This window comes from Nasonia vitripennis, chromosome 5, assembly GCF_009193385.2.
Source record: "Nasonia vitripennis strain AsymCx chromosome 5, Nvit_psr_1.1, whole genome shotgun sequence".
In the NCBI taxonomy this organism is placed as follows: domain Eukaryota; kingdom Metazoa; phylum Arthropoda; class Insecta; order Hymenoptera; family Pteromalidae; genus Nasonia; species Nasonia vitripennis.
In genome coordinates, this window is record NC_045761.1 from 11169680 (window position 1) to 11183053 (window position 13374).

The 13374-nt window shown below is 36.6% G+C and overlaps 3 protein-coding genes across 9 annotated transcripts in view; 1 reads left to right on the plus strand and 2 right to left on the minus strand.

Moving 5' to 3' along the window:
- LOC100115660 (progestin and adipoQ receptor family member 4) overlaps positions 1 to 7021 on the plus strand; it is a 28658-nt gene extending 21637 nt beyond the window's left edge. For 3 of the 4 annotated variants that reach the window (XM_016982799.3, XM_031931973.2, XM_008217652.4), the window contains 2 exons: positions 40 to 177; positions 3319 to 4645. In XM_016982799.3, coding sequence (XP_016838288.1) covers positions 40 to 177; positions 3319 to 3573 — 393 coding nt within the window. In that variant the 3' untranslated portion in view covers positions 3574 to 4645. Of the gene's footprint in view, positions 1 to 39; positions 178 to 3318 lie in introns of all 4 variants that reach the window. The other variant, XM_001608228.6, reaches the window with a different exon arrangement.
- On the minus strand, positions 672 to 2911 carry LOC100678649. 3 transcript variants are annotated; one of them, XR_004345078.1, is made up of 4 exons: positions 2333 to 2911; positions 1247 to 2126; positions 1014 to 1178; positions 672 to 860 (listed from the first exon to the last, which is right to left on the minus strand). XR_004345078.1 is itself a non-coding variant. In XM_031931974.2 (3 exons), the coding sequence occupies exon 2, from the start codon at positions 1945 to 1947 to the stop codon at positions 1288 to 1290; it is 660 nt and encodes a 219-aa protein (XP_031787834.1). In that variant the 5' UTR covers positions 1948 to 2126; positions 2333 to 2911; the 3' UTR covers positions 903 to 1178; positions 1247 to 1287. The 3 variants fall into 3 exon arrangements, 1 of the variants encoding a protein (XP_031787834.1); XR_004227934.2 differs by having other exon boundaries at positions 712 to 860; positions 1275 to 2126; XM_031931974.2 differs by lacking the exon at positions 672 to 860 and having other exon boundaries at positions 903 to 1178.
- Positions 7022 to 7221: 200 nt separating the features above from the next.
- Positions 7222 to 10069, minus strand: LOC100124194 (F-box only protein 9). 2 transcript variants are annotated; one of them, XR_001728876.3, is made up of 7 exons: positions 9797 to 9979; positions 9103 to 9321; positions 8717 to 9025; positions 8289 to 8644; positions 7967 to 8213; positions 7633 to 7893; positions 7222 to 7544 (listed from the first exon to the last, which is right to left on the minus strand). XR_001728876.3 is itself a non-coding variant. In XM_016982789.3 (6 exons), exons 1-6 carry the CDS (start codon positions 9797 to 9799, stop codon positions 7705 to 7707), a joined length of 1323 nt encoding a protein of 440 aa, XP_016838278.1. In that variant the 5' UTR covers positions 9800 to 10069; the 3' UTR covers positions 7222 to 7704. The 2 variants fall into 2 exon arrangements, 1 of the variants encoding a protein (XP_016838278.1); XM_016982789.3 differs by having other exon boundaries at positions 7222 to 7893; positions 9797 to 10069.
- Positions 10070 to 13374: the final 3305 nt, after the last annotated feature.

Here is a 13374-nt window from a genome sequence, read left to right on the forward strand (position 1 = left end):
CAAACATCATAAGTTTATAACAACTCACTTTGTTCGCAGGCGATGCACGCAAAGTCACCGTGGGAAAGGCGACTTTGCTTTTCGCCGCCTTTTATGATGCGCATGCTGGTACTCGTTCTTCGATCCTTCGGAGTTGGCGGTGGCAATCCTGATGCATTTACTCACGTAGTACTACAGGTACATATATATATATATATATATATATTTTTTTTTTCATTCTATTGCTGCAATAAATTACCATTTCCATTGTCCAATTGTTTTCAAACTTAATTGCAATGAGATCCTTAAAATAATTTTGTTTTGTTTTGTCATCGCTATTTAAATATCATTAAAAAACTCAAATAAAATCATTAAATGTATTAAAGTTTAACTGTCACAGTTTATTCTTTGGCAGCTTCATTTTGAATCAATACATTCAATTTGAAACAGTGGCTACTGTTTCAGAAAGATAATCAGCAAATATTCTATGTTTGAAACTTGGTATAATACAGATCAAAAGTAATTAGGACTATTGCAAAAAACAAAATGTTCCTTTCAAAATTATAGAACTATTTATTTGCTTTCTTATTATTATTATATAGGGAAGACTAATATTCTTAAACAACTTTGATAACTAAATATTTAAGTGATAAAAAAAGTTACATGCTTTAAAACTAACAGATTAATAACACAAAGACAGTTTGTTTGTGATCTGACGATAACTTTGAAAAATAAATGCTACAAAATTTCTATGACAATCAAATAGTCCTTATTCAAAACTTCATGATAGCATTTAAACTCTTAAATTACTTTCAAATATCGCAGAACAACTTAAATAATTAACATCAATTACACTTCAGATTAATTAAAGTCCTGTTTTCCTGGAACAAATTAAAAAATTGTTTTAATAAATTAAAGTGGCATTTGGGATTTTTGAAAAGTTTAATATCTAGTTTTTGAAGTGTTAAATCGTTTTAAAAAATTATTACAATATCTTTTTGGTAAAAACTAATACAAGAAATAAATGAAGATACCTTGCTCATTGAAGCAAAACACCTCGGCAACCTCTAGCCGAGGTCCTGCTCCTATGTTTTGAACACCAGTTAACATGCGAGGTTCATGATCATGATATGTCTTGATAATAATTTTTGTGACGAGTTTCAAAAAACAGCTTTAGTTAAGTTATTTAAACTCTAACTCTAAAAATAAAATAAAATTGTTACTTGACAATTGAAATACAAAGACAAATTTTATACTGGAAACTTACGTTATTATTTACATATTATGAGGTTCACCTTATGAATCATCTTAAGCTCTTTTCATGCTATAGTCATCATCTTCATTGTAATTGTCGTATGACAATGACATCAAACTTTTATCAAGTGATGAATAACTTGGAGAATATATATCATGTACCGCATTAGAAGTTGATGGTTGTGGTTCAATAGAACTTGTTGTCGTTTGATGATTATACAAGAAGGATGAAAATTCTGGTGAGTACATGGATGTTGGCTCATCGGTTTCAGAAACATTTGTCAGTATAAATTCTGGTGTAAGTCCTGCATGTTGTGAAGGGCCATTTGCAAAATTCAGTAAGGACTTTGGAAGTCCTACTGCTGGTATAATTGGTGTATACTGTAAAGGAAATTGTGTCGCTTTCAGTGAAGACTTTGAAACTCCAACTTCTGGTAATAGTGGTGCATATTGTGGAGGACAATTTGTCGCTTTTAGTGACGATTTTGAAACTCCAATTTCTGGTATAATTGGTACATACTGTGGAGGGCAATCAGATACTTCTGGCATAAATAGATCGTCAGTCATATCTGTGGAAATCTTGGAAAATCCAGCTTCAGGTATGATTGATGCTACAGAAGGCTTAGGACCAACTTTCATTACTGATGGTAACGCGTAAAGATCACTTGATGGAATAAGGATCCAGAATGTCTGACTCTTCATCAAATGAATCATCTTCCAAGCCTATATAATCGGCATCAGTGAAAATAGCACCAACAGGTGGAACAACTCCCATTTCCTTATAGTAGTGCAACGGGGACACAATTATCCTCTTCTTAGGGCCATCAGGACCAACAACTGTTACATACCATCCAATCACAGAATCATAATGAGGACAAAGTACTGTCATTTTGCTGAAACAACAGAAAGAAAATGTTTTTTTATATATTTTCTTTAAATTATATTATTATAAGAGATAAAAATAAGCTTAAAACAAATTCAAACAAGAATTAATGATTCTTTAGCAAAACATTTACAGTTATTTTTGGTTAAAAACAGTGCAACTGTGCAAAGTCAAACAAAATATTAAATGCTTTTATGGTCAATAAACTTAACGTACCTATTCTGTCAATGCACTTTGGAAATTCGAAGCTCTCTCGACAGATCTCTTAACGTATTCACTGCGTTGCAGAAGCAAGTAAGCTTTCGATGTGCAGGGCCGAAAGTCGTCCAGGAAAAACGAAGCCAACAACTATCATGCATAATTTCTAACCTTCGATAAAAACGACGTAAAAAATGTTCTCAAATCTTGACAGAAAAACATAGCTTCGACCACCTCAACGATCGTCATTGATCTCACAAACTTCGTAGTTTCTGATAACAATGGAATAAACGATAAGTACTATTCTCTCGCTGCCACCGTTGCCGCACGCCTGAACAGACAAGAGTAGCACGAGATCTGACAAGACTGAACTGAAACAAAGAAACCGAGGTGTCCAAGAGGGCGAAAGCGAGTGAAGACTCAAAAAGCGGCTACATGATACCTTCACGCGGTCTACTCATGAAAAAAGTGACAAGTGCATTGGCAGCACTGCAGCGATGCAGGCATCCTCAGAAATCTGCCGGATGCTGTCCGCGTTGCCGTTTGCGCCGCGGTTTCTAATTTAGCACCTTTAAATTTGGATTTACAGCAAAAAAAAAAAAAAAAACGAAATAATAAAATTTAAAAAAATGGGTATACTCAGAGGGCTTTAAAATATTTTGAAGTACCTATGTGCAGCCTTTGAACGATGGAAAAAAATCTGATGCATGCGAGAGTCTTTTATTTGACTATCACTGTTTTGTTTTCAATTTTAATCTGCAATTAATGAAATATGCCTCCATCTTGCACATACTTTTTGCAGAAGCCTTAACATATATTTCATTTAATATTCGCTTCGTTTTCTCTTTTTCTCCTCGTTTGGGAAAATCAAGGCGGGAAATTCAAATCATTAATAGCAGATCCATCGCCGCGCAACAACTCGCTCTATAAAATAACGTAACTGAATAAAAACAACATACTATCCACAAACTTTCATGATAACCACCAAATATCACTGTTTGCAGGACCTGATAGCGGTGATCGGCGGCACGATCGGCGCGATGCGGATCCCGGAGAAGTGGATGCCGGGCCGAGTAGACATGTATCTCAACTCCCACAACATAATGCACGTGATGGTGGTGATGGCGGTCTGCTCGATGCACGCGGCTACACTCCAGGATCTTGCCTGGATGATCGAGCCCGAAGTTTGCCAGGCCGATATCGCCGCAGCCGACGCTCTGGGAATCGATTCGACGCTGATGCAGCACGACGAGCTCTAACTGCGTAAAATTCATGTAAAGATGTGGACTAATTTTTTTGTGGCTGGATCGAGCGACTCTCCAAAAGGATGTGTAAAGTATATACCACTCCACTCGTGGAGGCGATCGATAGGAAGGTTTTTGTAAAGGTTTAATTGTGCGAAAATTTTTTGGTTTTCACGACACACGCGTACACAGTGCAATAAGTGTATGTTCATTCCTGTAAGATCGAGTAATTGGATTTTATTGAAATTCCTTTGTCGAGAAGAAAAAGTCATGTGTATGTACGACAACGTGTCTGCACGTTGATCCAAAGATCGTGACGAAAAGATATGTATTTTATTTGTCATACATGTATGTTTTAAACTTACTTACCTTGAATTTTTACGAATAATACGTATATTTACAGTGCTCGTTTTTTAAAATCGAAGAAATAATGGTAAACATGCGCCTCATACACAAAGTGATCGTACGTCCTATACATCTATTTACGGAGAACTATACGCGTATTTAACAATAAAATGCCTTAACTTTCTTGTTCGTTGATGCAGTTTAAAATTTGACGTGTAAAAAGAGCGTTATTGGGAGTTTAAACTTGGTTCGCTTGCTCAATTCGTGCCAGAAAGTCTCCGAAATACACAGGACTCTTATATGGAGCTTCGCCGTTACGAAGCTACACCATTATCAAAAAACATGATGGAAGGCCAGAACGTTATAAATTCTGGCATGATTAACATGTGTGGTGCTCCGTAAAAGCTCCAGAAAAAATTTAGCTGTATTCATTAGTTTGACAAACAAGTTCTTCGAAATCTAAGCCTTATCTGGTCACAGGGATATTGTTACTAAAATGAAAACGATAAAAATGACGTAGAAGTAGTAGTTGAAAAAAGGACTGTTCCTGCTCTTGCTCAGATACACAAAATAAATTTTTTTTAGTCAATTTGTAGTAAATATCGTTCCTTTGCTGAGTACTGAGTAAAAACTCAATGACAGAGTTTTTGCATTTTGGAATTACAGTCCTTGAGGAACGAATTAGTGCAGCAGACTCTTTTTTTTAGTAAGTTTTCTGTATTCAGTACAAAAATACATTTCGCCCTAGATAATAGTCAACTCTAGAAGTTGATTTAATGAGTTCACATACAATTTACAACAATTGTTATTTAAAAATTGACTAAAAATACTGAACTCCTATATACCACCAATGTAAACAGAGACTTTGTCGACGCCATGTTTTCTAATTCCCGAAGCTGCCGCTAGTATCGCATTGCAACTTTAAACTCCCAAAAAAGAAAACTTCAAACGGAAATTCGGCTAAATTGCAAGCAAGTATAAGGCATTTTTTCAAGGTAGTCTTTTATGATAGATCGACTTGATTATATCTCTTGACCTTTAAAAATCTGTGATTCCCCGCTGCATTATCATGCTGCGCCATCTGCTGCTCGACAAAACATCGTGTCTTCTTACCTCTTGAAATTCACTATATAATCTCAATAAACATACTAGGGGGTTATTCTATAGTGATAAAAAAGTTATGCATTCACTGTTTATCACAAAATCTTACGGCGATAAAAAAAATTTATCAACTCAGAATAACCCTCCTGGCAGACTTTCAGAGACTCTCAAACGGGTATTTTTCCCAAATTGTCTAAACAGGTGCTCTGAAAATTTTGTCAATTGAACGCATATATATGATGAATCCAATTATAGCTATATATAATATATCATTATATCATGAGAGTGTTATGCTATGTATAAGAACCTTGTGTGGTGAAGTGATGGGAGTAATGATTAAGAATAATGTAATAGTTAGCGAAGGCAGTACTATCGATCATTTTTCGATATTGCAATTATCCATTCCAAAAGTGAAGCAAAATAAAGTTTTCCGTTTTTACAGTACTTCCGATAGAGCATTAGCCGCCTTCAAACTTGCAGATATAATAATACTGTTATCAATTCTGCTTTTGTTAAAGTTTCACCGATGCAGTGCATCATCTTTCATAATAATATAATAGTATAATTAAATTATATTTTAAAAGCGAAAAACTTAAGTAACCGCGTGGTGCACGTTTTTGTTACGCGAAATAAAAAATGTATAGATCCATTCCGTAAATAAGAAATTCCAATGAACGTTTTTGCATGGCTTGCGAGCTTTCTTAAATCGCGAAGAAAAAGATTCTTTTATAACTTTACGCAAGTAGCTGTGTACATGCCTTAGATAGCCCTATACGATACATGTAACGAAGTAAGACGTCCGTTGTGGTATAGTTAAAGTGTCCTTAAGGATCACTCAAGTACGAGAAAAACCTTCCTAGGATGTAAGCATTGAAAATTCTAATACTATCTTACTAAGTACTGTGACATATATATTATCGTCTGCGTTGAAATTTCTCGCTGGTTATACATCGTGTTAAGTTTACATTATAAAGACACCCGGATCTGGATGAAAAGATCTGCTTTAATCTTACAAAACGAAAATATTGTTGACGAAATCTTACTTAATTCCATTTATAAAATGAGAAACATTGCAATAAAATAAGCAAAAACGTAACGTTTAAAGAATACGTAAGTATACGACCAAACTATACTAAGAAACATTTAAAGCAATTTTTACATTAAAACAAAGCGCGTGCAATGCTTGTAATTTTGTTCATGGAATTGAGGAATTTCGAAAGATCATGTATATGAAATATTTGTATTCGGCGAAAAGCAAAAATAGTTTGGCTTCCACGAGTTTAGCGATTCTCTTCAAGTAAATGATTAAAGACTATAAGGTATGCATTATAGTATATCTAGACAGTACTTTGCATTAAAAATAGAATTTCTCGTTCATCATTTTTAATATACAGACCTTCTGTTCATTTGAGTAATACACAATTGCCCTTTGTTTGGCTTCTCAATCATCATATAGAAATATTTATTAAAAACTCTTCGATATAGCAATATTAAAATAAAAGAAAAAAAATCTTCTTCAGCAGTTTATGGAACGGATCGTATCTCAAATTTTACAAATGAAAGCTTATTGCTAAACAAAAATTAAGTACTGTGGAAGTACGGAATAGCAAATTGAAATGAACGCGCGAGGTCGTGATGTACAAAGTACACGTAAACTAATAATCTATGCGTCATTATAAATTACGTTAGGTACGATTTAAAAGAAAAAAAATTCAAGCATGATTTCTCTCTACTATCAGAGTACAATTACATTTTTTGTCTAAAATGAAATGCGAGCAGTCTGTATTACTTGCAAAAAATAACGCTATGTCCTCGGAATTCTGTTTAACTGAAAAAAATGATACCGTTTAAAAAACGGACCAATAATAAGCTGATGATTTCATGAAGTTTTTCTGCTGTACCGTCATGAAAGGCTGTGATGCGTTTGTGAAGAACGCCAATACGTTGTTAAAATACGCTACGATAAAGAGTATTTTCCCGCTAATCGTTGGCTGCTTTATCTATCGATAACTAATAAGTAAAAACAAATCATAAGAAAAACGACGAGAGGGTTAATATCGCAGTGCACTATGTTGACTTTTTTTCACCTTTTCTTTTGTTCGTACATAAGTAAATGAAGAGATGACTTATAGTACATATCGGCCATAAAATTATTAAAGTGTAATGGTAAATTGAACTCAGAGTTGAACCTCGTTGAGAAAGCAAGAAATAAAGCGATTGCATCAAAAATACGTTTATTGTAGTATATATACGAAGAGCAACTTCGAAACTGACATTGAAGCTTCGAAGCAGATTATATTATTGTTAGATAAATAAACTATACACCGTTCCAAAAATTGTATAATTTCTTTTCTCGAAAAACATTTAACAAAATATCTATATTCTTCAAATCTCCGATTTCGGTAAGTACTAATAAAATATAATAACAATTAAAAAACTTTTTCAAAGAGTTTAAATTGCTTATCATTCAATGTTTACATAGATTTTAATATTTTCAATTGAAAGCCTCAATAATAGTGTATATTTGAAATCTACATCATCTGCAATATTTAAAAAAAAAAATAAATAAACCTGTTCAACTTTAATATTAATAAATGAAAACAATTGTTTAAAAATATTTACATTTACCTATATAGAATCGATTTGTTTTATGTACAATTCTATGTACGATATTCAAATATTTGAAACAATTACAAAAACTTATTGCAACGGAAACTCGCTCTCCTGAGTATAACTCTTGACTCGACTAAAACGGAAAGGAGGATATCTACCTCCAAGGCTTAGTTTGGTTGGAACTTCTTGTCCGTCTATATATTTTGTATATATGATGTAGCACAACCACGATAGCTGTGAGTTTGGACGTTTGTGGTAATTTTGAATTTCGAATTCCTGCAAAATATAAAATGTTTTATTAGAGAGCTGAATTGTAGTGTTTTATTTGTTATCAAGATAAAAAGCTTACCACATGAAAAGTTTGTTCTCCGCTATCATGCACAGGTTCGCCACGCTTTCGTCGACGATTGCTGAAAGTGGCTGAACTGGTTTTGGTCTCCTGACGCTTTAGAACCAAACTCACGCAATTATCGTGCAGCCTGTAGTGACCAATCAGGACAGTATTATTGCGTGGATTGCGACTTTTCAAGGAACTGACACAAGACTGTGCATCATCAGTAGACGTGAGCATAAGAACTCTTCCTTCCGGGAAAAATCTGCAAACAATAATTGCGTATTTAGTAACCGTGTTATTCATTGAAACCAACGTTTACTAGATACTAAAATTTTACCTCAAGTATCTAAAGTATTCGACAAGATGCCAAGGCCTGTAAAATTGGTCTTGAAAACTATTCTCACCATGTCTTATATAAGTTGTCTTACTAACGTAGCATCCGTTATAACGCAATCTGGGACGCTGCATGTACATGTCTCGCCATGACTGATATTTTGGTTCGAATCTACCGCAGTTAACACCCCAAACGCGTACGCACGCCATCCTCCAAATTTCTGCATCTCTGGCACAAACGTAAAAACCTCTGCATACTCGCGAAATCACTTCTAGACTTCGAATGTCTAATTCGGATGATACAACCCATCTTAAAATATATAAGACTATTTCCATAGGCAGAGATGAAATGTGTGTTGTCTGAAAAGCAACAAAAAATCAATAACTGCGAATTGTAGTAAAATGAGATTCTTAACAAGTTGAATGACTTACACTTTGCTCATGTAGAGGTAAACAAACATAGCCGTTTTTTTGAATGATTCTAGACAGCTTGCCCAAGATATCAGATTCATTTTCATCTACATTTAAATCATCTGATTCAGTCCTGTCATTATCACCAGTAGGTCTCTCCAAAACCGTCTCGTCAGCATCAATCTTCTCACGTATTTTAGGTTTAGTGGACTCATAAAGACGAAATTCTACATCTGGTACAAGCTGCACTGCTCTGCGATAGAACTGTATAGCTTCATAAAGTTTTCCAGACTGCTCGTTCTCTATACCTTGTAAAAATAAGTTCTTTGCCTTAAACAAAAAAACAGAATAGTTCAACATTAGAATCCAAATTATAACAGAACTCGAGTAAAAGGATAAACAAGTACCTTAGTTTCTAAGGAGACCTCTTCTGGTTTCTTCTCTTTGAGTTTTTCATCCTGGAGTTTCTTTAATTGAGGATGAATAGCATGTTTGGGAGATATTTCCAGCTCTCTCTGCCATTGCTCTCGAAAAGATTTCAGCGTATCTATGTCACACAAGGAGGAAGAAGAAGATTCCTGATCCTCATCCCCCCCAGCATCATCGTCAGATGCACCAGAATAACTCTACAAATTAAAGCAATGCATATCTTTAATTTTTTAACGTCAATGCAGAAATGACAAACAAAACGAAAAAGTGCAAGTCTCAAAGTCACCTCATTATTTGCAATAAAATGACTCCATTTTGTTATTTATTATGTAAAGCAAATAATAACATACAAGTGTCTATTACGTGGCAATCGGCGCTAAAAAAAGACTCCGAGAAACCAAAATAACTATCTACGTTACAACTTACAACGCACCAGATGATATTACAAATCTGTCAAAAACCTATCTCGCAACAAAAAAACACGACGACAATCCTGCCTACAGCCTATAATCGGGAACAAGACAATAACAGACGGACATTCTCGCATAGAGTGTATCTGCAGTGTGTACGACAGTTTTGAGGTTATGTCGGCGTCGCGCAAATAAAAACAGCTCGTTCAGCCGACATCAGCAAAGACAGTAGAAACGATTACATCCCAGTGATAAAACTCACCATAACGCTTTGGGATAAGTGCAGTCCGAGAAACGAGGCTTCAGCGTATGGACTCTCGGTCGGAAAATCGCAGTACCGAACGAAAACGCAGCTTCGCAAGGTGAGCCGCCGCCATGATTCTGCGTATTTTACATATTTTCTTTTGCCGTCTGCGATGGTCTATCAAGTTGGTGCGTGTATATAACTATATGAAGATATATATGTATACGACTTACAGCAGCTTACAGCCTGGATAGAGGCTTTTTTCTCTGTACCGACGAGTCGCGAGTAACATGTATGCGGGGGCAAATAACGTGATTTTGAAGAGCAAAGAAAGTATAGATTAGTAAGTATCACGCAAGAGGAGACTGATGTTTCGTATAGGGATAACTTATCATTTGTACGGATTTGTAGTTTTTTCTGATTTATAAAGCGAGGGTCTACTAACCTTTAATTTTTGCGAATTCCGCATAGAGGTATAGATATATACGTTAATGACTCCCTGTATGGACGTGTCTCATTTATTACTTTTAATGTTGAATTTCCTTTAATAAAATATGCAGTACAAAGCTCAAACTTTGTCATCCCATTTAATACACTTATATTTTTCGGTGAATTGGTATAACGATTGAATATCTCCCATACATCAATAGAGGAAACCCACTATAGATACGTACTTCGCCCAGGAACTTATATTGCCCCGTGAAAACTTGCTATTAATCAATTAGAAAACTTATATACCACGAGAAGTCATATACACTTTTTCGCGAGACATGTTTCCATTCGGTTATCCTTTCCCATCCGCAGAATCATTCGCAAGGCGAGCTGACCCTGACCCGCGGGCGGTCAAAAGCTTCTTTTATTTTATAATAATTCTAGACTATTCCATAAAATAAAAAAATAAAACTCCAATCGGCGACCATTAATGAATATACCTATGAATAGCTGGCAACTCCGATATGATAAATAAATCAGTGGCCGCACGCGAAATCGATTAAAAACGTAAAATCGCCTTTCGCAAAACCAGCGCACACGCGAGGCATTCGGATATTCGCGCTCGAAATCGACTCTCAGTGATATAATATTATAATGAGATAATAATCATACTTATCATAAACACAGAGAAGATTATCAATCTTCATTTGGCCCGCGCGCGTGTTCCCAATGAAAGGCTCGATAATTAATGTACGGATAGCCGCATAATTCAGAAAACGCATACTTTCACCAGAAATATATTGTGGAATTTTAAATTTCGTACCGCATCGCGCCTTCTTTCGTATGTTTATATGCCGACTGCAGCGACATATATTAGAAACGACGAAAGAAAGTCATTTATTCGAATCGATTTTCGATGCACAACGTTGCCTTAAATTACGCGTATGTAATCGAACAATAAGTTCACGACGAAGTATACACAGCTGAATTGGAGTAGGATCGATCGGACAATAGAATATAACTTTTTTTTTGTTCATAAAAGTCTTTCTACCATCGCTCAACGTTTATAAAACAACAAAAGGCACAGTTTCTCGCGCGAATCCTAAATCAAATTGTCACTTTCGAACGTTCCCATAGCAGCTCATAAAACCCTCAATCAAAACGTCAATACGCGCGCGTACACGCCATCACAGCATTAAACGGCGGCCCTCATCTCTAGAGAGCTTATATATACACCTTTCGCAAGAACAATCGCGCGATTCTACAAGCGTGTACATTTTTGGGATGAGAAATCGGCACGCCGCATCTCCCCGAGCATTAATAAAAAAATTCCGCATCGCGCAAAGTCATCTCGCGGCAGCGCATATCTGCAACAGTTTCAAAATGTGTCCTTGTATTTCGCGAATAAAACCGCTCGTTCCCACAAGAACTATACGAGAGATGCCGCGAGATAAGCCACAGAGAGAGAGAGAGAGAGAGAGAGAGAGAGAGAGAGAGAGAGAGAGAGAGAGAGAGACTGTCTGCTGTATTACCGAATATCTGCCGATCTGCTCCGACGTTTTCCCATAGATGCGACGGCCGAGCAAAGAGAGAAAAACTTTCTATGACGAATTTGCCATTGGTATGTACACACAGACACAGATAGAGTGCCGGTAACATAACGAAGAGACTGACCGCAGAGACGACGCCCGCGCTTGCCTTAGAAAACGTTAGTATACGTAAATGCAAAAGCTAATATTTCTAATGAAACGGTCACTTTCGCGAATACCGCGCTTATGCACACACACACACACACACACACACTGGGCAACTCGTCGTCGTTTTAATTGCACATCGCAGGATTGCGCGCCGGGCGAATTCACCGCGTTTTGAGTATATTTGTATGTGTGTGTCTGTAGCCGCAGGAATTTAAATGAGTCTTCTATTAAGCACTTACGCGCAGAAAGAGTAGACTGCGGTCGGAATGGTAATGCGCACGATTTTCTCGTAATTCTTGGGACTCGAATGGATTATGATGACGAGCGCGGCTACTGCTGATGCGCGTGTACTTCTAAACGGCTACGCTACTGCAGTGCCTCTCGATCGATTAGAGCCGAGAGGATGATGGATTTTATTGTTTACGCTCGGTTCTTCGCGTTTTGTAATTGCGGTTGTAGTGGGCGTATAATTTGTTTTGTTTATTTTTAGTTCGCGTTGCTGTGGTTTGCGCGTTTCTTTTTCCCGTAAATCTTATCGAGTTTTACGACGAAGCTTCAATTAGCGAAGCTTTTGAAGAACGCGTTTTCTCCGATTCGATCGTACTATATAATATCGAAGGCCCTGAGTATTGACATTGATTTTCTGTATCGAAAGTGGGCGCTAAACGTACCTATCCTCCGTAATATTTGCCGGGCAAATAAGAAGCACTCATCGAGTATAATAATATGAGCATAGTGTTTCTTTCTTCGTGAAAATATTCGTGACTTTCATTCGCAACATCTACTCTCGGTCCATCCGTGCATGTTGACAATGATCCTCTTGAGCTGTTTGAAAGTCATATTTGGACTCGCCTTGTATGTCGTCGAAATTAACATTCGAGGAAAGTCCTCGCCTCGAGTCAAAGGCTTCACATGACTACTGTCGCTGATGCGGTATTATGTACAGACAAGTTTTCACTGTCGAAATATTTAGGCGGATATGCTTCTGCTGTGTCTAATACTCTTCCTTTAGGAGTAATAGAATTTATTCGTCGGTTATAATGGTGTTGAGCCGATTTTTCATTCCGATTCGGGGAGATTGAAAAATTCTTTGCGTATACGACGATTAAAGTGTCGCTTTTCGAGAGAGTTGATGGAACGATTTGTGCGCTGTTATAATCGATTCGTTTTTTTTTTCACACTGACGGATATTCTTTTACGAAACAAAATATTCGGTAGTAGCGCGTGATGCTTTCTTAATAGATTAGATTGATCAAATTGAAGCCTACAAGCCGTTCCTTCAAAAATCATTCTCAGCAAAGAAAGAATGTACGCGTCAAATACTCGCAAGCAGGTAACAAAATCTCACCAATGACCGACGCATCGCATCGCGAAAGTGCATAGCTCTCGTGCCAACGAGATATCTCGCCGCGGTTCATCGAAGAGCAGACGAAGAAGAAGAAGAGTCGAGCGATCCAAGGTGACAGG